The sequence below is a fragment of the Acanthochromis polyacanthus genome, chromosome 9 (assembly GCF_021347895.1).
Source record: "Acanthochromis polyacanthus isolate Apoly-LR-REF ecotype Palm Island chromosome 9, KAUST_Apoly_ChrSc, whole genome shotgun sequence".
Taxonomy (NCBI): Eukaryota; Metazoa; Chordata; class Actinopteri; family Pomacentridae; genus Acanthochromis; species Acanthochromis polyacanthus.
The window spans coordinates 11,808,030-11,831,660 of NC_067121.1; the positions used below are offsets into that span (position 1 = coordinate 11,808,030).

At 39.1% G+C, this 23,631-nt stretch overlaps 1 protein-coding gene across 1 annotated transcript; it reads right to left on the reverse strand.

Moving 5' to 3' along the window:
- Positions 1 to 1,465: 1,465 nt before the first annotated feature.
- ncstn (nicastrin) lies at positions 1,466 to 22,728 on the reverse strand. The gene is given in 16 exon segments (XM_051953362.1): positions 1,466 to 2,715; positions 4,931 to 5,143; positions 6,286 to 6,449; positions 6,760 to 6,847; positions 7,389 to 7,487; positions 8,170 to 8,272; positions 8,365 to 8,534; positions 10,529 to 10,606; positions 10,881 to 10,985; positions 11,095 to 11,247; positions 14,969 to 15,015; positions 15,018 to 15,080; positions 16,310 to 16,457; positions 17,248 to 17,393; positions 21,696 to 21,817; positions 22,567 to 22,728. Coding segments are annotated over 16 exon segments (1,980 nt in total). The 5' UTR covers positions 22,725 to 22,728; the 3' UTR covers positions 1,466 to 2,592.
- Between the last annotated feature and the right edge of the window lie 903 nt (positions 22,729 to 23,631).

The following is a 23,631-nucleotide window of genomic DNA, read 5'->3' on the forward strand; positions in this document are numbered from 1 at the left end:
ATTTGGACAAATTAGGATCTTGACTTTGTGCCGACAAGATTTGGATTCAAATGACACTAATGTCAAGTGTCCCATATGCCCAAATGTTAACAAAACACATTTTTGGTGATGTTTGGGTTCATAAAACCCACTTGGACAACAAAAATAACAACAATGAGCTCCAAATTTAACCCCAAGCCCGACAAAATGGTTCCTTAATGAGCTTTCTGATGCGCCTCTACTTCGAAGAGTGTAGTTTCACGTTCTTCTTCTATTTCTGCTACTTCTGTGCCTGTCATTCCCTTCTTTCTTGGTTTCAGTGAGGTTGTTTTGTGAGGGCTCAGTAAAGTTTATTTTATCTTTGTTTCAAAACCATACAGTAGTTTTTTTTTCTGCCTGTTGCTTTACTTTATAGTGAAATACACATGCTTTAGAAGGGAAAAAATTGTTTGTCACTTAACAAACATCCTTCCTTTAAACTAACATTAAACCTTTCTCTGTACAGCAGTTCAAGTATTTGCGTGATTGTAGACGTTCTGTTGCAAGATTAAGGCGATTAAACCTTCGAGAACATGACTTTTACACAGAGGTGACACAAAGCATTATTTCTTCTCCATGTGATGACAGGTTGCAGGTTGACGGATTCCTTTCAAGGATTTTTTAAGATAAAAACTTTTAAGAGCCACTGATTTAGACTTCTCTGTGGTTTGCAAACGACCATTTATTTATCCAAAGTAATGCTGGATGTTCTTAGCTGCTTTGCTAAAATGGCAAATTACAAACATATTTCAGCACTTCAAACACTATAAAACATCTCTAAATCACGGTTACTCGTGTATTACTCGTGTTTATGGTGAAGAAGCCTTCATCAGAGAGCCACATGAGTCATACTTTTTGGTTAAAAGTGTTTATTGTGCATGATTTCCTTGCTACATGTGCTTTTAGTGTGAATTATAAGTTCTTCTCCATAAAAATGAGGATGATATCACTCCTGTGTTGTTCTGATGAAGCCTGCTTTAAGAAAATGTGTCAGAATAAGAAATTAAGTAGTGCAGTGACACAGAAGTGTACCATTTTGCTGAGTATAACCACCACTGGAGTGACTGGAGTGAGGGAGGTTTTAAGGAGTTGAGTTACTTTATCTTAGGCGTGACTCAATCGGCTGATGATCCTGATTCTGTGGAAAGACAAGAACACCTGGCGTCCAGGTAGAGGGTCGTCACAACCCTTAACATGGAAATTATTTCAGTAAATGTGTATAATATATGTAATGCTGTAGAGTTGTAACCTTAATATTTAACATTAATCTTATTTTATAAGATTGAAACGCACTGATTATATGGAAATTTGGCTTCAGATGACAAAGAATTATAAATTTTGATTATAGAGTGCCATTACTCAATCGATTTATTTCATTTTCAGGTTCTTTCGGCTCTTTTTAGCACTAACCCTTTCAGTTTTAAAGTCAAAGCACTGTGAGAGAAAATGTTGGAAAAGAAGCAATGTTTATTTCTTGCATCAAGGCATCAAACCTGGTCTTTGATTCCAGCCAATAAATGAACACCCGACAACAGGATTAAAACCTCGCGTGTCGTCACATTTCTAAAAGGAGCCATCATCAAAAGAAAACCTTGTGGGGGAAAAAAAGGTACGAACCAAAAAGAGTGCACAGTCACAGTACCAGCGCTTTTTCAGTGTCAAAACTCCTCTAATTTCATTTCAAACTTTACATTTTTAAGTTAGTTTTTTTTTTTTGGCAGCTGAGAAGGAATAAAGTGTCTGCCAGCAACGCCAGACTTGGAAAAGATTCTTTTCCATGAAATATCACAATATGTGAAACTGCAGCGGGTTCACAACTACATACACCAATGGTTTTTTTGTGGTTTTTTTTGTATAACTTCCCAGGAGCTTATCAAAATACTTCACTGCACATTTCCAGATTTTGCAAAAAACCTTTAAATTTCACTACTTGTTCACCGACTCAGAAAGTGGTTTCTTATCATGAGAACTGATCGATAAGTTAACTACATCGACAGAGAAGACAGCTACAGTATTGCACATACCATTGCAATCCTCACACACACACACGCATGCGCACACACACACACACACACTGAATCGCACGCTCACTCGGTCACATTTACATATTCAAAGTCATACACACACTCAAAATAATGCTCCATGTTTAGTGCCTATCCCATGACACAGTAAACAAAACATTCTTCAATAACAAAAAGGAAAAAAATGAACTAAAACAAAAGAAATATTAACATCTCTTTCCACTGACAGGGCCCTCTGGTGCCTGACCAGTGTGTGTGTGTGTGTGTGTGTGTTTTATTTATTTATTTTTTAAATTTTCTGGCCCTGATGAGTCCAGATCCATCCAGGCCAAATCCAGTCCAGTCCAGTCCTCACGTCGCGCCTCACCTAAGTGAGTCCACAAACACGGAGTTGTCGTCTAAAAAAGAAAAATCCCCTCTGCAGATGAGTTTAACCCATCTGTGTACCTACTCGTGGTGTGTTTGAAAAGGCAGTCGTCCATGTCAGGTCGGGATAGAAGTAGAAGTAGAAGTAGTAGTAGTGGTCGTTGGCCTGAGACACCGTCCGTGGGGATCAGTAGGTGGCGTTGGTGGGTTCCCTCCCCGAGCTGAAGAGGATGTCGGCCTTCGAGCTGATGATGTACGTTAGCAGGAGGGATGTTAGCAGCACGCCAATGCCAACGCCGAGCGTCAACATCTGGTGGAGGAAGAGGAAGAGTTCAATCTTAGAAAATGTACATGGAAAAGTTAAAGGACCATATGTTGGGCTATTTTTCCACACATTCCCTTTTATAATCTATATGTGTAATGACTGTGATTTTAGTTGAGTTTGAACAGTGTCTTATTTCTATAAAATCACAGTAAATCACAGCATAATAACCGATAACAACTCCAAGTGTTTCCCTTTGTTTTAGTGCAAAAAAGTACATTTGAAAATGTTAACATGTAATGAACTATCCTTTGGCAAAACATGATGAACAACTGAAATCTGTTAAGAGAAATAAGTTTAATTTCAACAACATACAAAAGGCACAAAACATTCAGTCACAGCTATCTGGAACCAAACAATATAGTATTTTACTTTACGATCAAAACAGCTTGTCAAGGCCCAGAAATTATTTTAAATTTACACTTGTACAAATTTACAGTTTGCAGTTGATATTGTCTCTGTAGTCAAAGTCTTGCCATGTGCCAAGGGTTAACCCTAACCAAAACAAATACTGCTTTACTTAGTTCAAAACGAAAGTAAACTGAATAACTGTTTGTGAGAATCCTGGAAACCTGTGATGGACAGTTTTTCCAGACTTTCCTATTAACTTCCTTTATGCGGTTGGTGTTCTAAAGTGTCAGATATGTTCCTGAGCTTGTGCAATCTAACTTTTTTTGTACACGTTCTAAATGCAAAACAAGCAAAAGCTGGTCATCCCGGGGGCCGGATTGGACCCTGTGGTGGGTCCGTTCTGACCTGCTGGCCATACGTTTGGCACACCGGGTTTAGACGTTTTCTCACACTGTATTGGCTTTATACAGCAATTTGTCTTTAAAAACCTGATGATGATATGACATGTATGTTCTATTTTTTCTGTCTTATGAAGCAACTTGCAATTTGAATTTTAAATAGCATTCTAGAACCGAATATTATTATTTTATAACATCTACTCACAGTGTGCAAACATATGTAGCTTTTGAATTAAAAAACGGAATTAATGCAGCTTGTTTAGAATTTTAACATGTACACTACCGCTCAAAAGTTTGGGGTCACTTAGAAATGTCCTTATTTTTGAAAGAAAAGCAGTTTTTCGATGAAGAAAACATTAAATAAATCAGAAATACAGTCTAGACATTGTCAATGTGGAAAATGACTACTCTAGATGGAAACAGCTGATTTTTAATGGAATACCTCCATAGGGGTACAGAGGAACATTTCCAGCAATCATCACTCCTGTGTGCTAATGCTACATTGTGTTAGCTAATTGTGTTGAAAGGCTCATTGATGATTAGAAAACCCTTGTGCAGTTATGTTAGTGCATGGATAAAAGTGCGAGTTTTCATGGAAAACATGAAATTGTCTGAGTGACCCCAAATTTTTGAATGCTAGTGTATATGGCTTTGTTATTGGGATAACAGCAAAGACCAAAGGCCCTAGTTTCAGCTTTAAGACGCTACAGCATCTTAAAGTAAAGTTGATTTACTTTAAGATTTTCATTTAAATTTTGATTAAATGTGACTTTGCCAGACGAGTTAAGTTTTTACTAATTAGTAAAAAGAAGTCTGCACACACTGGCTTAAAATGGAGGGATCACAGAGATGGAGAGATTCAATTCATTTCAGCACGAACATGATGAGACTTGAAGCTTGCTGAAGACAGGTGATCCATCACTGTCAAGCTTTATCCAGCTTTAATTTTGTTGTTAGAACCCCTTTAATGCTGCTGTTTTGGAAATCATTTGTTAGTTTAGGCGTGTTTGAGAGCTGAAATCACAAACACTATTGTGACAAAATCTGGTTTAGAGGCCGAATAACACGCAAACAGAGACACTGCTAAAATGAAAAGTTTTTTTTTTTGTGTGTTGTAAAAGTTCCCAGAAATATTTATCTGCCACGACCAGGAGGGAGTTATCTAAACACTCCCTGCTCTCCACTAACCACAAGATCAAAACTTAACACAAAAACAAGGGAACACGATACTCCATCTGATAGATCTCAGTTACCAAGCAGGTTTTAGATGACTGCAACTCGGTTTTCTTACCCTGACAAAATAACCGAGACAAAGAGGTCGTTTTAATTCTGTTTTCATCACCTCTATCAACATCAAATTGTTTATTTTCTCAGCTGGTAAAACCCAGCTCACAGGTCTGACTCCACTGGTAGGAATCTGTGTTTCTGGCATCGTTTTTAAGAAGAAATCTTACCTCCAGTTCATGACTGGCCACCAGGAATATGCGCCCTTTGATGCTCTTCCATCTGGACTCTGTCCACGTTGAGTAATTTTTGGAGGTGTAGTCTCGTAGCTCGAAGGCCGGGGACACCGCTCTGGAGAGACGCACGGTAGAGCGAACACAGAAACCCTCTCGCTCTGTGCTGTTGGGAGGAGCGGCGCCTTGAACCCACATGTAGGTGAAAAACTGAGGGAAGAGGGGCGAGAAGGGTCACAGATAGAAACTAGAAGAGCACTCAGAGAGTGCAGACCTCCGCCAAGGACAGAGAGGAAAACAGGAAACCCATGCAGTAAAGGATCATGAGCTGGAATTGAACCTGCGTCTCTGACACAGTTCTGTTTAAGAATGACCTTCTTCACCAGTTGAGCTATCTGGACATCTTGCTCCAATTTGTTGGACGACATACTAACCTATGATGTTTTTGTCATATTTTGGACCACATACTAAAACATACTAAAAAATTCAAAGTGATCCAGAATCCAGGATCCTTTCCAGATTGCCACCAAAATTAAATCAGCTCTTCTTCTTACCATAGTCTACATCCCCTCAAAATTTCATCTGAATCTGCCCAGGTGTTTTTGAGTTATCTTGCTAACAGACAGACAGACACACAAACGTCGGGTGTCACATAACCTTCTTGGCGGAGGTAATAAATTCTTTTATAAAAGAAATGGAGCATGTGCCAAAGGGTTGTCAATGCTGCAATTACTGTTTGAAATCAACAGAGGGCAACAGAAGTCATGATGCACTTTAATGTGATGGATGGATTTTTATCTTTAAAATTAACATGCAAACCTATTCTCCTCTGGTTTAACTTCTGAAGTTGTGACATTAGCTAAGAGTTACAGATGTGCAAAGCAACATTAATATTTAGCTGGAGTTGTGTGTCAGTCTCCCGGATGATAATCAGCTCTTTTAGTTCTGTTTTGTATGCTTTCAGGGGAAATTCCTGGATTTTTATCTGTTCAAGGATCCAACAGATTTATTAGCCAGCCACTAACTTTACTTGTCTGCCATTTGGAGCTGAACTAACCAGCTAAGCACTGGTTTAATAGAGCTATTTGAAGCATTGTTGGTATAAAACTGTTGATTTAAGTTTAAAACCAGTAAGACTTGCAAGATTTATCACATGTGGAAGAATTAGATTATATTTTCTTTAATTTGCATTTTTTTCCAATGCTAACATGTCAGCAAATTATCAACGGATGAATGGATGGATGGATGGATGGATGGATGGATGGATGGATGGATGGATGCTTTCCTTGTTTTGAAAGAAAACCAAACAAAACTCAGTAACTTCTTAAAATACAGACTGCTTTATGTCTTACGTGTTTGTTCTCCTTGTCATTCTCATCCTCTCTCTGGTTCTGGCAGTTTTCCTGGGTGACGTTGACGGTGCTGCCAGTTAGGTTGGCCAGCAGGTATTGGACCAGAAGAGTCGGTTCGCTGGACTGCATATCCACGCCGACGTAGAAGTTTGTGGGTCTGTCGGCTGAGAGGACAGACAGCAGAAGAAGTTTAGTGTCATGATATAATGTAGTGATTAAAAAACGCCACCTGCTGACACAACACTTAATATCCCAGACCACAACAGATTTGCAAATTCTCTGTCTCCACGGCAATGATAACAAAAGGGACTTCTCACTTGTCTCTTTTATTAAAAGCGAGAGTAAATAAATCAAAGCACAGAGGCGACATTCAGTATTTCCCCAGAAGCATCAGAATAAACTAAAACAGGACAAGTAAAAGCATTTATTTCCACCACTTTCCAGTGAGTCCAGAGTAATTCAGGATCAACTTACTCAGATGACTCGAGAGGTCGGAGGGTATAAGCTGCTGGAACCAGGAGTTATTTGACCGAACAAGGAAACCATACAGCATTTGGCTCACCTGAGAGACAAAATAAGTCACCTCTGTTTAGCTGCACAGGACAACAGATGCATGAAGAAAACATTTTTACTGGTGGAAAATCTACACTTGTTTATCCTTCAATTATTGGTAGTAAAAATGATTAAAAAGGAATGAAGCAGAAGAAATTGCAAGTAAAATACACAATATGTAAGAAAATGAAACAGAAACAAAGACACTTGATGAGAAAATAAAAACATCAGAAAATCTAAAAACATCCAAATCACAAAAGGCCAATGTGTAAGAACTGGAAGGTGGGAAAGCAGGTTGTTTTTAATCGACTCCGCTTATCACCAACAATTAAAATGGAAAATATGACCAATTCTGAGAATAAAAATAAAAGAATACACCATTTTGACATATTACAGGAGCAAAACTGAATGGCAGAAACTGAGATGCAAAAATATTACAGCTGTGATTGATTCAAGTCAAACTCAAGTGTGGGGTTAAGAAGAGGAAAATGGACTTTATAGAGGAACACTGAGTTTGTAGATAAGAAGGCTAGAAAGAAGGAAACTCTTACTATCTGACGGTCAGCAGTGATGTTGTCCTTCTGACTTTCTGCCCCTCCAGCCTGCACGTACAGAGCTCGAGCCACCATCGTCGCCACTTCAGTCAGAGCCTGAAAGATGAATGCAGACAAAAGGCAAAAAAAAATGTTTTAGAATTTCTGATCTGTAACATTTGCATTAAGTTCACCACATGAAATTCAAGGGAGGCATTGTAGAGAGAACACACTGGATGTCCTTGAAATACTTGCCAAGGCAGAGCGTTCAATCACATGAAGAACTGCTGCTCAAACTCTACATAGTGAGTAAATAACTTAATAAAAGATATAAAACAGATATAAAATAAGACTCTTGTTCAGTTTTGCCTTAAAATATACTCTGTTTTTATGTCAATTAACAGTAAAAAGGGCACATTTGTGGTTAGGAGAATTGTCTCTGTTTTTTCAGGGAATTCATACAAGCTGATGGTTATCCGCAAATCAAATTTCACCTCAATGTTTGCATTTGCCAGACATTTACCCACTGAGGATAAACAAAAGACAGTTTTTAAAACCAAACAGCTGATACAAGGACCTGAAACTATTAAATATGACTGTTAAACTGCAAGGACCCATTTCTCCTAAAGCTAAAAATATACAGATAAGAAGAAATTTATTGGATCTTTAAGTTTCTGAGATAAAAATCAGAAGCAAAGACATTTAACAGGTATGTGAGTGGTGCATGTATGTGGATCTCTCTACATAAAATCACCAAAGCAAGCAGAACACATTTACACACTGTGAACAACAGAATTACCTTTGCAGTGTCTGTAACAAACTCTAGCTGCTCCTCAGGCGTCAGGTTTGGTGGGTAAGACACATTAAGGTACTCTGCGTTGTCATACATACTCTGATAGTACCTGCACACAGAGCAGAAAAGTAAATTGGCAAACATTCTCTTTGACTGCAAATGAAACCAAAGCTGGTATAAAATAAAACAATATATAACCACCTGTTGGTGAAGTTAAACTGGTGATTCTCAATGACAACACCGGGGATCTGCCGAGCTCGCAGGAACCGCTGGAAGGACGAAGGAGGCAGTGGCTGAGAGAAACCGGCTTCTCCGACGGTGAAGCCTAGACCTGCAGCTGCTGACTGCAGGTTATCTATGAGCTTCCTCACCTGAAACAGATCGTTGAAATGTTTTATGCACATGATGTAATCTTGTTTTTTAGCTCCAATCTGTTTTACAGATTAAAAAAAATAAGATTTTACAGCCATTTGCACAGGTAAAAAGTTTATGCACGCTGGAGTATTGCAGCTGCACCAATTAGTCAATAAAGTGAAGGAGAGGGAAGTCCAGATTGAAACTGTCATCTCATATTCAACTTTTAATTATCGTCTTTGTTTTACTTGATCAATTCAATTTCTTAATGTGACCTTTACAACTTTTTATTGTTTGGTTTTATTTACATTTATTTTATTTTACTCTGTTTTGCTGAACTATTATCAACTCTCCTCTATGTAATGCACTTTACAACATTTTTAATGAAGTATTTAATGAATAAAGTCATTAATACTAATACTAATGTGCAGATGGTTTTTAGTTATTTCATTCATCTCTGAATTTGCCACTTCATTGTATAACAATATGCATTTTTCTGATTTATACTGTAGTGTAGTTTACATAGGAATGGTGACCCTCATGGCGTTCAAATGATATTTATTTAAAGCAGATTAGACAGTGCTGTTGTTGTATGTATTAGTATGAATTCATCTTCTTTGGTTAAAGTCACTATTTGTGACTAAATAAGACGCAACACTTCATAATCTTAATATTTGTATATGGTGTATATAGTGTTTCTCGTTTTAATTTCATGCTCCATTGTTAAGTACAGAAAATGCTGATTATGTACGGAATATTTAAATTTTGTAATGTTTCAGTCTGTTTAGTGCTTCCTCTTTGTCTCTGTGATGATTTGATTTCCCTGCGACGGATCAGCAAAAGCTTATCTTGCCAATACCGTATTTTCACGACTATAAGGCGCACATAAAAGTCTTTGATTTTCTTCAAATTGTGCGGCGCGCCCTATGGTGCAGTGCGTCCTGTGTGTGTTGTTGTTGTAAAGCGGACGTAGACCAGGTGTTTTTTTCCACGCATCACCATCGCTGTTGATCTGTGACTCTATGAGTGCCCATCTCACAGCCGATGTGAAAAAACAAGTGAAGCAAATGAACTCTGAGCTTGCTGTCATTCCGGGAGGCCTGACAAAGGAACTCCAACCGCTGGACATCGGTGTGAACCGGCCGTTCAAAGTAAGGCTGCGAGCGGCGTGGGAGCGATGGATGACCGATGGAGACCACAGTTTCACTAAGAGTGGAAGGCAGCGCCGGGCGAGTTACGCCACAATTTGCCAATGGATTGTAGATGCTTGGGCTAACGTGTCTGCCGGCACTGTTGTTCGAGCTTTCGCAAAAGCCGGCATCATTTCCGAGGCGCCGCACGGCACGGAAAGTGACTCTGACAGTGAAGAAAGTGAACCTGGCATGTTTGATGGAGGTTTAGCGCAGCGGTTCAATTCAGAAACAGAGGATGAGGACTTCCATGGGTTTGATTGATGACGATTACCGGTAAAAAAAATGTGAATACCAAACTCAGTTTTGCTCCCGCTCTATTTTTAAATACGCACACTTGTGTGCTTGTTTTATCCGTGTGTTTTACCAAGCTCGCGCCTATTGATGATTAAAAAAATGTTAGTACTTTGTAATCAATACTTAAATAAAGCACAACCAAACTCAGTTTTGCTCCCGCTCCATTTTTAAATACGCACACTTGTATGCTTGTGTGTGTGTTGTTGTTGTAAGGCCGACGTAGTAGAGGACACCATGAGAACGTTAAAGGGGGAAGTGTGGGCGTGGATTGTATATAAAACCCTCGCTATATAATCAGGTGCGCCTTATGTGTGTGTTAAATACAGTAATGGCACACATAACTGAGACTGCGCCTTTTGGTACAGTGCGCCTTTTGGTCGTGAAAATACGGTAATTATAAAATTTAGTACAACATCTTTGTTTAAGAATATTTAGCTCCACGGACAATAAAAGTCAGCCTGTGCTTTCTCAAGCAGCAGCTGTGCATCAGAAGACAAGAAACTCACATATCCACAAACACAAACCTCCTCATTGACGCTGCCGTTTCTCTTTGAAACAGGATCAGAGTGAAGCCAGAGTCTGGAGTCGCCATGGAGTCCCACCTAGGAATAAATATACATAACATCAAACTCGTCATACGAAAGGATTCTTAGAGACACGAGGTACAGGAATGTGTTTATATCATCATAAGTAAATTTGATTTCAAGGGTCAAGTAGTGTCCAGATTTATATTTAAGTTACGGTAATTTAAAAAAAAAATCGATCCCATATTTTAAGTAAAGCAAATAAAGTCTGGCAAGTTTAAGTAAAATCTGGTAGTTTTTTGCAGGCTGGCAGGTGCACAGAAATATCTAGTAAAGTCAAATCAATACACACCTGTCCTATCTCCAGCACTGAGTGAACATTGTCTAAGTCCACAGTAAACCGATTATTCTCCATGTCGTACACCATCCGTGAACTGCCGATGTAGTCAAAAGTCTCCTGCAATCACAAAAACAAGGAAAAACATTCGTAACACAGGCAGGACTGAATTATATTTGGCATGTATGCAAAGAGCAGTGTTGAGTACGACGGTGTGGAAGAAACTAACCCCTTGGAAGAAGGTGTAAAGGATGGTGCGGTTGGGTGGGGCCTCCTGGGTGACGTTACGCAGAGCGTGTGCAGCCGCCAGCAGGGTGATGAAACCCGACGCTCCGCTCTCTGCTCCCGGGGCAACATCGAAGAAGAAGGACCTGCTGTCGAGCTGCAGAGGTGACAGCAGACGAGAAGCATTTAGCAGAGATCAAATCAATGGAAGTAGCTCAGTTCTACTTGCTATGACCTGTTTTATGAGTCATAAATCAAAATGTGGAAACAAAAAATGATAAGGGACAGAAGATCTATGAACAAATACAGGATTTGAAGAGACATATGCATGAGATATTTGGTGAAGAAGTAGAGAAAAAAAGCAAGATTCACAAAACAGAGGTCCTATGAATTGGGCCCTAAATTCACTAGACCACTAGCTCGGAGATTACGACAACAGCAGGCTGACAATACAATTAATAAAATAAAAGACCCTATTATCAAAAAATTGATGACTGAACCAAAAGAACATATCTTCAAGGAGTACTATAAAGACTCATATACACAAACATCAACGGTGGACAGTAAATTAATGGGAGAATTTTTAAACACACTCAATCTACCTAGTATTGGAGAAAAACAAAATAAGACAGTTACAGCAGAAATATCACTAGAAGAGATAGGGAAGGCAATAGGCAGGTTAAAAACAAACAACGCCCCAGGTAGTGATGGCTTTCCCATAGAGTGGTATAAAATATTTCAAAATGAGCTGAGTCCACTCCTCTATAGGACCTTTAACTATATTATGAAAGAAGGAAAGACACCCCCATCATGGAAAGAAGCAATTACAACACTAATCCCTAAAGAAAACGAAGATAAAAAAATGTAATAACTATAGACCCATATCAATTCTAAACGTGGACTATAAAATATACACTTCAATAATCTGCAAACGATTCGAAAAGTTCATGCCAGATTTAATTGATGAAGATCAAACTGGATTTATATCAGGCCAACAAACGCAACATTAGAAGAACGCCACACATCAGACATGAAATTCAAAAAGAAGACTATAACGCAGCTATGATAAGCCCAGATGCAGAAAAGGCATTTGATAGGGTAAATTGGGAATTTTTATACCAAACATTGGAAAATTTGGCTTTACTGAACATTCAATCAAATGTGTCAAGGCAATTTATCAACAACCTGCTGCAAGGGTGAAGTTGAACGGTTTGTTATCGGAAAGATTTGCATTAGGAAGGGGAACAAGACAGGGATGTTGTCTTAGCCCAGCATTGTTCGTCATTTATATAGAACCACCGGCACAAGCGATCCGTCAGGATATGAAATAAAGGGTATAACTGTTGGAAGTAGGGAACACAAAATTGGCCTTTTTGCAGATGACGTGGTAATATATTTAACAGATGTAGAAGCTTCTTTCGTGCGAATGATGGAAATTATAGAAAAATTCAATTACTATGCAGGATATAAACTAGATCTTTCAAAACTCAGATTCTCTCATTTAATCACATCCCCTCAGCAGAAATCAAGCATAAATATGATGTCCAATGGGACTTGAAACAAATGAAATACTGACATCCACAAATTCATTTTACATGGCGAGAATTTAATTGGAAGAATTGAACATGTTTTTTATTACGCCAAATTTAAAAAGCAAACAATTATTAAAACAGCAAACATGCTGGAGGCAATGTGGTGAAATAAATTCTAACCATACACATATCTTCTGGTGTTGCCCCAAAATAGAGACATTTTGGGATGAAGTCAACTCTGTGATGAACCAAATACTTGGATATACGATTATTAAGAAGTGCTCCACTCTATATCTGGGAAATATAGGTAAAGTTGTACTGAAGGAAGAGAACTATTTGGTTAAAATTCTTCTCACGGCTGGTAGGAAGGCCATAACAAGAAACTGGCTTGCTTCAGATCCACCTTGACATCAACAACGGTTAGATATAGTACAAGAAATATATGTGATGGAAAAAATGGCATATTGTTTAAGAATTAAAAAAGATGATTTTGCTCAAAAATGGAGTAAATGGAATAGGTTTACAGGCAAGGACACCGGCATTTGAATGACATTTTTGCTTTTATAATGGAACACTGTAATGTCGACTGTAACTGCCCCCCATTGGTGATGAGCTGATCCCATACTTGTTTGTTGTTTTGTTCATGTGTGAAAAGGAAATAAAAAACTAAAGTGGAAAAAAAAATGTGGAAACAATCGCTGACTAAAAAGATGATTTACAAACAGTACAATGCATTTCTATGTACATTAGAGCGGAAACTATCGACCATTATAATGTTTTTTACTCCACCAAGGAATGCGGTGGAGTTATGTGACGATCGGCGTACGTTTGTCTGTGCACATTACTCAAAAACGACACATAGACCAACTGACTGGATTTTGGTAGCGATGCAGCTTATAGTCTGGATCCATGGATTTCTATATCATTGCAAAATAGCAGCAATCAGGATTGAATTATATTTGGCAAGGTCACTGTAACTATGACAAGTGAGCAGTACGCCAGCTGCCTGCTGACAATCACATGATTGTAATCCTACAACAAATCCACCGGAGCGTGGGTGCCTGCATAGCTCAATGGGTTAAGCTGGCGACCCATGTACCCTTGTGTATCACAGAAGGGAGTCTTGTGTCCCTTCCCTGATGCAGTGGCCTGGGTTTGATTCCCGCTAGTGGCCATTTTCTGCATGTTTCCCCCCCGACTTTTCCACCTCCTTTCCTGCCAGTCTCTCACTGCACATATCGAAAAAAGCCTAAAAAGGCTAAAATAAATATCCACCGCTGCGGACTTACCGGGACTTATCCATTGGAAATGATACAAGGAACAACTGATTCAATCGTGGAGGTATTTCCGAGTCCCATCAATTCCAGCCACGTGCTACATATTTATGTCACACGATTTGGTATCTGTACATAATGTACACATGCATAACACATGCCTGTGTTCAGCACAAGGTAATTTTGTTTGTGGGTACATCTATATTAAATGACCACATTCTACAGTGCTGTGATTTCTGATCATCAAGAACTAATAAAAAAAATGCCCGCATTTCTACAAAAACATGCTGCATTTCTGATACTGCCATATGGGGGAATGAACAGCTTTGGTGGAGTACTGGGCTCTCTGAGTGCAATTCTTTTTTAACCAATTAATTAATTGTTTTGTTGATGTAATGTCAGAAACACACATTTGTCCAGAATCTAAAGATATTCACTATGCAATAATGCAAAAAAACAACATAGAATATTTAAATTACAGAAGCTGGAAGCAAAGAATGGTTTGATTTTTTGCCTAAAAAATTCATTATTGATGATCAGAACAGAGTGCAATCACTGCAGCTACTTTCTCTCAAACTCAGATGAACATTAAAACACACAAACGTTGGACTGAGGGAAACACTAGTTCTTGCTGTTTATTCTACAGAACATAACAGTCACTGTCATTTTGCTACAGGGGGAAAACTATACTCTGCCTTGTTTGTATTTCTTTAAACTGATCACAGTCATCATGGACAGCCCTAAGCGAAGGATGCGGCTTTGATGTTCACTCAAAAAAGTGATGGCTGGAATTGTTGTGGAACATTTGCATGAAGGGAGGTAAATACCCAAAAAAGCTAGCAGAGTTGCAAAACTTTCCGTTTCAATGTGGTAGATGGCTGCCCAGAGCTCGCCATCGTTGTTTCTCATAGCGAACAAAACTGTAAGATGCTACTAGCAGAAGGGAAGGAGAATGCTCGCTGAAATTATCGGCCAATGGCAAATTTACACCTGCAACCTAGAAAACACTGATCTCATCTATTCAAGTGCTTTTCCCTGAACTTAGGAGGATAACAGAGGGTCAGAAACTTACTCTGGCTGCTGCGATGACCACTTCCTCCCACTTCTTGTGTCCCTTCTCGTGTTGTTCAGAGGCTTGGTGGAGGCCCAAACGTTAAAGTCACCCAGCGGGTCACACACCATCTCTAAAGGGAGACACAAAACAAGCAGCAAACATGCAAAGTGGTTAGAAATCATTAAAAAGCACAGAAATATCACACTTCCTGACTAGGAAACACCACTTCTGGTAAAAACAGCATCACAGACTGAATGTTGGATGAAATATAAACTTGTTGGATTGTGATAATTTCTAATCCTGTGTAAATACTGAACTTTATCAATTATTATTTAGTTATATTTGCTGTCTGTATTTCTATTTTATTGTCCTGAACTGTTATCTGAATCTGTGTAACCACTTTGTCATGTGTTTCATGACAGAACTAATAATACTAATCACGTCAAGAGGATTTTTGTCACTTCATAATTCTCTGAATTTGTCTTCTCGCAACCTAAAAATAAAATGTTTGCACATTTATATTGCAGTGCTGTAAAGGAATAGTGCTTTGCATCTGGTTCAGTTAATGTTTGATTCAAGTATTTTAAACAGTGATGTTTTTGTATTTATTAATTTTAGTTCAGTAATTTTCTCTTAGTTCAACAAATTTCACTATTTGTGACTCAACAAGACATGACTAATTTCATCCTCCATTACTATGTACAGAAACTGCTTAGAATGTATTTTTTTAATCTTCTAATATTTAAATGTGTAAAACACCACAGATGGTAAAAACAATGTATAGGCTGAATGTTGAACGTGAAATTGTGATCAATTCCCATCCTGTGTAAGCACTGAACTTATCACTTCTTATTCATTATATTCACTTTCTGTACTTTACTGTATTGTTCTGAACGGTTAAGTGAATCTCCCCTGTGCAAAACCACTTTGTAACGCTTTTGGAAAGAGGGTTTTTGTCACTTCATTAATTTCTGAATTTGTCACCTCGCAATCGAAGAATAACATTTTAGCACAATTTATATTACAATGGATGTTATAAGGAATAGTGGTTTGCATTTGTCAGGCAGGTTAAACAGTGATGTTTTTATTATGAATTTAGTTTCTCCCTTGGTTAAAAAACTCTCATTATTTGTGACTCAACAAATACCTTAATATGTCTATATGGTGTATCTAGTATTTCTCCTTTTAACTCACCTTCCATTATTATGTACAGAAATGCTTACAATGTGTGTATTTTTTTAATCTTCTGAAGTTTAAATGTCTGAAATGCCACATCTGGTAAAAAACAGCGACACAGATTGAACGTCAGATGAAATATAAACTTGTTGGTTGTGATAATTTCTTGTCTTATGTAAACACCTGGGCTGATAGTGAAGTTGATGTCGTTTCTCCTCATGCAGGTAGCCGTGTCGGTGACAGCAGACATGTGGGAGTAGAGGCTGCAATCGCACCACAGCGGGTACCGAGGACTGCTGCCATTCACGGCCTTGTTGTGGTTTAAGTAGCACTGTGAATGGAAAAGACACACGAGTGTGAATTATCTTCGTGTGTGGGTTTCTGAAACCACAATTATATTTTAGCATTAAATATTTTTCCAATCGTTAGAACATGTTCAGCTGGTGCTTGGTGCTCTTGCTCAGGGCACGTTGGCAGGATTGAGGGCAGAAACACTGGAATTGCGAAATGTATCACCTTCATATAGTGGCTGTCGTGGGGATCAAACCTGAACTGTCTGTTTACAGAACATCTACTCTGACATCTTGTCAAAGGCAGAAAGCAAATCATACAAATCAACTGTAACACGAACACAACCTCTGAACTGGGTCGTGAAAATAGCCTTTACATGTAGTGAGGGCGAGTTATCTGTGGTTTAAATCCAGTATCAGTGAGCTGAAACAGAGAGCTGATAAAAATGAATTCATGCTGAACTCAGCGGCTTTGTCCATGAAACATGAACATGCCACTTGAGTTACATTCCAAGACTGTATTTAAAACCTATTTAATATGATCTGCTATTGTTACATACATGGAAGATAAGCAGGCAGTAATTGGTGGGTTCTGCCACAACATGCCCTCAATGACGATGAACTTAAGCACTGCTGCTTTTATTGCCATCATTAATCTCAACCACCAGTGAGACGAGTTCAGATCAAGTTTTACGGTCGCTGTACTATCTGCAGTGGGAGTTCTAATCTCCAGCACCAAAGACAAGCAGAAACAAACAAGACAGCCATCTTGTGCAGTAGAAAAGGTATGAAATGGGGATTAACAGACAGAATATCTGGAGTCCCGTTTACCTGTCGGATGACTTGAGTGTCATTGTCGTCTTTCAGGGAGAAGATGGGAAAGTCATACTCCTCGTATGATAAACCGCTTCCCAGAGGATTCCAAACTGTCCTATTACAGTGTGCCAATGCTGGATCATAGCTCTCTGAATAAACACCTGAGGGACACGTAGAGGAAAGAAATCAGCAGCAGTAACACTAAAGAAACTCTCAAGAAGCATGAAGTGTCTGAAGTGTCTAAACTCTTCTTTTTTTTAAATTCTCCTTTTACTTCATAAAAAAGTCAGCAGATACACAATATCTTACAAACGGAAACTGCAAACTGTTTTTCAGTTTTGTAAATGAACAACATCTGGAACAAGCATATGAAAATAAGAAAAAAGAACGTTTAACATACACACCAGAAAAAGAAAAAACTAAGCAAAAAACAAATTGTGTAGCAGAGAACCAGGGGTGTCATAGTAACTTACGTATATTATGTCATTTAAAGTCTGATGTATATTGGCTGATAAACTCGATCAAACCATTTCAACATTAGCCAAATGTATCTGTTGTGAGCCTCAGAGCAAATGTTATTTCTCCATTACAAATACACACGTGGACAAATTGTTGGTACCCCTCAGTTAAGAAGGAAAAACCCACAATTCTCACTGAAATCACTTGAAACTCACAAAAGTAACAATAAATAAAAATTTATTGAAAATTAAATAAATCAAAATCAGCCATCACTTTGGAATTGTTTGATTAACATAATTATTGAAAAAAACAAACTAATGAAATAGGGCTGGACAAAAATGATGGTACCCATAACTTATATTTTGTTGCACAACCTTTTGAGGCAATCACTGCAATTAAACGATTTCTGTATTTGTCAATGAGCGTTCTGCAGCTGTCAACAGGTATTTTGGCCCACTCCTCATGAGCAAACAGCTCCAGTTGTCTCAGGTTTGATGGGTGTCTTCTCCAAATGGCCATGTTTCAGCTCCTTCCACATATGTTCAATGGGATTCAGATCTGGGCTCATAGAAGGCCACTTTAGAATAGTCCAACGCTTTTCTCTCAGCCATTCTTGGGTGTTTTGGCTGTGTGTTTTGGATCGTTGTCCTGTTGGAAGACCCATGACCTGCGACTGAGACCAGCTTTCTGACACTAGGCAGCACATTTCTCTCCAGAATGCCTTGATAGTCTTCAGATTTCATCGTACCTTGCACACTTTCAAGACACCCTGTGCCAGATGCAGCAAAGCAAGCCCCAAAACATTACTGAGCCTCCTCCATGTTTCACCGTAGGGACAGTGTTCTTTTCTTCGTATGCTTGGTTTTTGAGTCTATGAACATAGAGTTGATGTGCCTTACCAAAAAGCTCCAGTTTGGTCTCATCTGTCCAAAGGACATTCTCCCAGAAGCTTTGTGGCTTGTCAACATGCATTTTTGCAAATTCCAGTCTGGCTTTTTTATGAGTTTTTTTCAGCAGTGGTGTCCTCCTTGGTCGTCTCCCATGAAGTCCACTTTGGCTCAAACAACGACGAATGGTGCGATCTGACACTGATGTACCTTGGCCTTGGAGTTCACCTTTAATTTCTTTGGAGGTTGCTCTGGGCTCTTTGGATACAATTCCGACGATCCGTCTCTTCAATTTGTCATCAATTTTCCTCTTGCGGCCACGTCCAGGGAGGTTGGCTACTGTCCCGTGGGGTCTTGAACTTCTGAATAATATGAGCCACTGTTGTCACAGGAACTTCAAGCTGTTTAGAGATGGTCTTATAGCCTTTACCTTTAAGATGTTTGTCTATAATTTTTTTCGGATGTCCTGGGACAATTCTCTCCTTCGCTTTCTGTTGTCCATGTTCAGTGTGGTACACACCTTTTCACCAAACAGCAGGTGACTACTTGTCTCCCTTTAAATAGGCAGACTGACTGATTATGAGTTTGGAACACCTGTGATGTCAATTAAATGACACACCTGAGTTAATCATGTCACTCTGGTCAAATAGTTTTCAATCTTTATAGAGGTACCATCATTTTTGTCCCAGGCCTGTTTCATTAGTTTGTTTTTTTAAATAATTATGTTAATCAACAATTCAAAAGTAATGGCCTGTTTTTGATTATTTAATTTTCAATAAATTTTTATTTATTGTTACTTTTGTGAGTTTCAAGTGATTTTCAGTGAGAATGGTGGGTTTTTCCTTCTTTAACTGAAGGGTACCAACAATTTGTCCACGTGTGTATATCATCCATCCTCTATACACCGCTTTATCCTCATTAGGGTCGCGGGGGTGCTGGAGCCTATCCCAGCTGACTCGGGCGAAGGCAGGGGACACCCAGGACAGGTCGCCAGTCTGTCACAGGGCTACATACACAGACGAACAATCACACTCGCATTCACACCTACGGACAATTTAGAGTCATCAATTAACCTCAGCACGTTTTTGGACTGTGGGAGGAAGCCGGAGTGGCCCGGAGAAAACCCACGCATGCACAGGGAGAACATGCAAACTCCATGCAGAAAGATCCCAGGCCCACCCCAGGATTCGAACCAGGGATCTTCTTGCTGCAAGGCGAAAGTGCTAACCACTACGCCACTGAGCAGCCCGTGTGTATATCATGCACCACATTATACCAGTCTTCTATCACGGGTGGGTCCTGTCATAGGCATTTTTTGTAATGGCTTTTTTGCTGGCAACCAGCAGAATTCTAGACAAGTATGTTTTAGGGTAACCAATAAGTTGTGGTGGCATCTTGATTCTTAAAACGTTTCCATGCTATCTGTGATCGTCGTCCAGAAGCTGCATCCCTATAACACGTGGAAATGCTTTACCTTCACATTCCCATATCCTCTCCCTCAATTGTTTCTGAGCTCGTTATAATTAATCTGACTATATTTTTCCAGTTAACCACTTTTTTTTAAGTCATGCAATCAACTGAAGCTAAAACAGCAACAATGTCTTTACATATTATACCTTCCAGGACAAGCCTTGTATTATAATTTAACATGAAGGACTATTTTATCTGTTAGTGCCAAAACTGCCTATAACAGTGAAATCCAGTCTGATTTAAATAATGAAATGTGACATTTAGATTTAAAGACACTTTACTGTGTGACCTTTCACTTTGGACAAAAAAAAGAAACTCTGGGCACACATGCACCCTTGAATAAATCGGTGGTGAAACATAACTAATATTGAGATATATATATACATATATATATATACACACACACACACATACTTAACTGGACTATGCCCTTTTTTGCTACTTACTCTATATAATTAAGTTTTAGAGAAAAATATTACAGCAACTAGGTTCTCTGGTTACTTTTGATATCAAACTTGTGCATAAAATACCTATTATTAAATTATGGCCACTTTATTAGGTACATCTCAGAAATCTGGTGCAAGCAAATACAACAGCTCTACCATAAATTCTACTTTTACAAAGCTACGAGTGAAAAAAATCGTACATCATAATAAGAATATACAACCTACACAGACCTGCCAACCTTGGCGAAATATTTTGCATACCACTTAATCTCACACACGCAAACATGCACGCACACACGCACACACACAGCTCGCCCATGTCTATAGGAAAAAAAACTCTCGGTGCTTATTTTCCCAATATGACATCGTATTTTCAACGTGAAAGTAACGTTATTAACAGTACATATTTGCCAAAAGACACACACACACAAACACACACACAGAGACACACACACCATTTTAACGTTTTAACCGCCAGCTGCTGCGGGTGGGGGCACAGGGAACGGGGAGAGAGGCGGAGGGAGGCAGAGGACAGGAGAGAGTGGGCCAACAAGGGTTCGGCAGACTCGTTATTCTCAGCTACTCTATGACGATTGGTTGAAATTGCACCACTACACTGCTGCATCATGCATGAGTATTGCACGTTCACATTTCTAACAGCACTCACAGATGTCTGCAGCTTTTTGAGTAGTTTAATGAGGCGGAGCGTACCAGCGTATTTTGATGTCAAATTGCGTACCTGCTACACAAAATGTGTACAGGTTGGCAGGTCTGCCTACAAGAGATCTCTTGAATAGAAAGTACCTAGCTAATAATATAAATTCTAAATTAAAAGTTTAAAAATGTAGTACTTTACCTATATTAGAAGTCTGAATCAGGGCGTTTATTTTAAGTGTTTGGTTTAAGGAGATTATATGAATAGTGTCACACTGCTACTTATATTTCTGTTAAGGACGTAAAAACAGTTTTTACTCCCCAGAAATAACATAAACTGGTGAGACACTAAATCTCCGCTGAGGGCAAACAGGATTTTTAGGGGACATTGCAAAGTTTCAGAGGTCAGTCGCAGAATACAAATTCTGAACCAACAGCAGCTTGTAATCTCATCAGCTGTGCCCTCTGAGGATCCTCAACCCACAATTTTTTTCTGTGGCTTGTGTACCACAGAGGGGCAGGTCTGAGCAGGCGAACCCCCACCCACCTGTGTTCTCGTTGGGGCAGCTGGTGTGAGGAGAGAAGCCCTCCACTGGATTCGTGTTTGGCGCCACGACGACGACGCCAGCCACCCTGCTGGAGCCGTTCTTCAGCTTCATCATGATGGATCTGACGGGTGGCATGGGGCACAAGAGACCATACAGGTATAAATACAGGTCAGAAATGGGTTGCATTCTTTTAAAATGTGGTTCTAATTTCTTTCCTAAGGGTTCGACATTTCACTATACAGCGCCCTCCATAATTATTGGCACCCCTGGTTAAGATGTGTTCTTTAGCTTCTCATAAATTCAGGTTTTTTTCTAAATAATATTGGACCACAATGAAAAAAAGAGGAAAATCCAACCTTTAATTCAAGTGCATTTATTCAGTGGGGGAAAAAAAATCACACATTAAGAAATAATTCCTTTACATCAAATCATGTGTGCCACAATTATTAGCACCCCTGATGTTAAAACTTTGTACAACCCCCTTTTGCCAACAAAACAGCACCTAATCTTCTCCTATAATACATTTTTGTACAATTTCCACTGTGAGAGTATGCTTCTGCAATACAAATTGAATTTATTTTAAGGCTTTTAACAGATCTTAACCAGGGATGCCAATAATTATGGAGGGCGCTGTACATTTCTGCAACTGAGGTTTTATGGCGGGCTGCTCTCCATCTCCTTGAAATGCTTATTTTCACAATTAGTTAATCCACAACTGACAAGCTTTTGATTGATTATAATTTAAAGATACTCTGTTTTTAATGAGAAAATGTCAAAAATAACAACAAATGTCAGTAAATCCAAAGCAGACTGAGATTTACTCTCATCAGGAACTACTGTAGGTGTTTCCTCTGCAGGGTGGAACTGTACCTGGTAAACAGCGAGGACTCCAGAATAACCATGTAAGGAGGATTGGGGCCAGAACTCAGGACCCAGTCCAGGTTTTCCTCTGACTCCAGCACATGGAGCACGCCCACATCACCTGACAAAGAGGCTGCAACCCGAAAGAGGAAATTAAATATCAGCATCTGTGATAGCGCAACAGCTGTAGTGGATAAAAGTGTCCTCAGAGCTCATTGATCTGTGTGTGTCCAACAAGCTTCTTCTCCATTAAAGGAAAAGTTCTAGGATGAAACGTTTTTATGTAGCAGGAACAAAACTGCTGCTGTTGTGGCTTTTGTAGTTTGGCAACAGCTTGCTGTTATTCTAAGCGCTTTTGATAATCAGATACTTATCGCAGAAAATGTTTATTTCACTGCATGCTTTTATCTTTGGGAATGTTTCTAACCCTTATAACCCCACACTTGAAGTGCCTGAAGCAACCACACAGTAAATAGTAGCATTTTACAAACAAATGAACACTCAAAGAGAGACGCACCAAAGGGCTTGAGGACACACTGGACAAATAAGAAACTGCAAACCTGCAACAAGCACTTTTACCAAATCCACAAGTGCGCTACATTCACCTTGTACAATCATACTAAGTATCGCTTTAATCTGTGACTACTCACATTGGCAGGCCTATTTGATGTGGTTGCATTTAGCAGCCGCACACAAGGGACTGTGTAATTGAGATGCACATAAATCTTCTTTCCACTGAGTTGGCAGCTGGCACCTGCAAGGAAGAAAAAAGAAAACATTTCAGCATCCACGCACGATGAAAGACACCAGGGCCAGAGCATTAAGAAACACAAATTTAATGGTCACAAAACCTTGAATGAAAGTTTAATCTTTTATCACTTACTAGAAAAAACACACATTTGCAATTTTAGACACAAGATTGTGACACGTTTGATGTTACTCTTCATCAAGTGTATGCATGTCTTATTTGCCATCAATGTGAATCCTTTAACAAACTTTGCAAGCACTTTGGAAAATGCTGGATCAATGTCAACTCCAGGTTTTTTCCAACCAAACCATGAACTCTAAACTCCC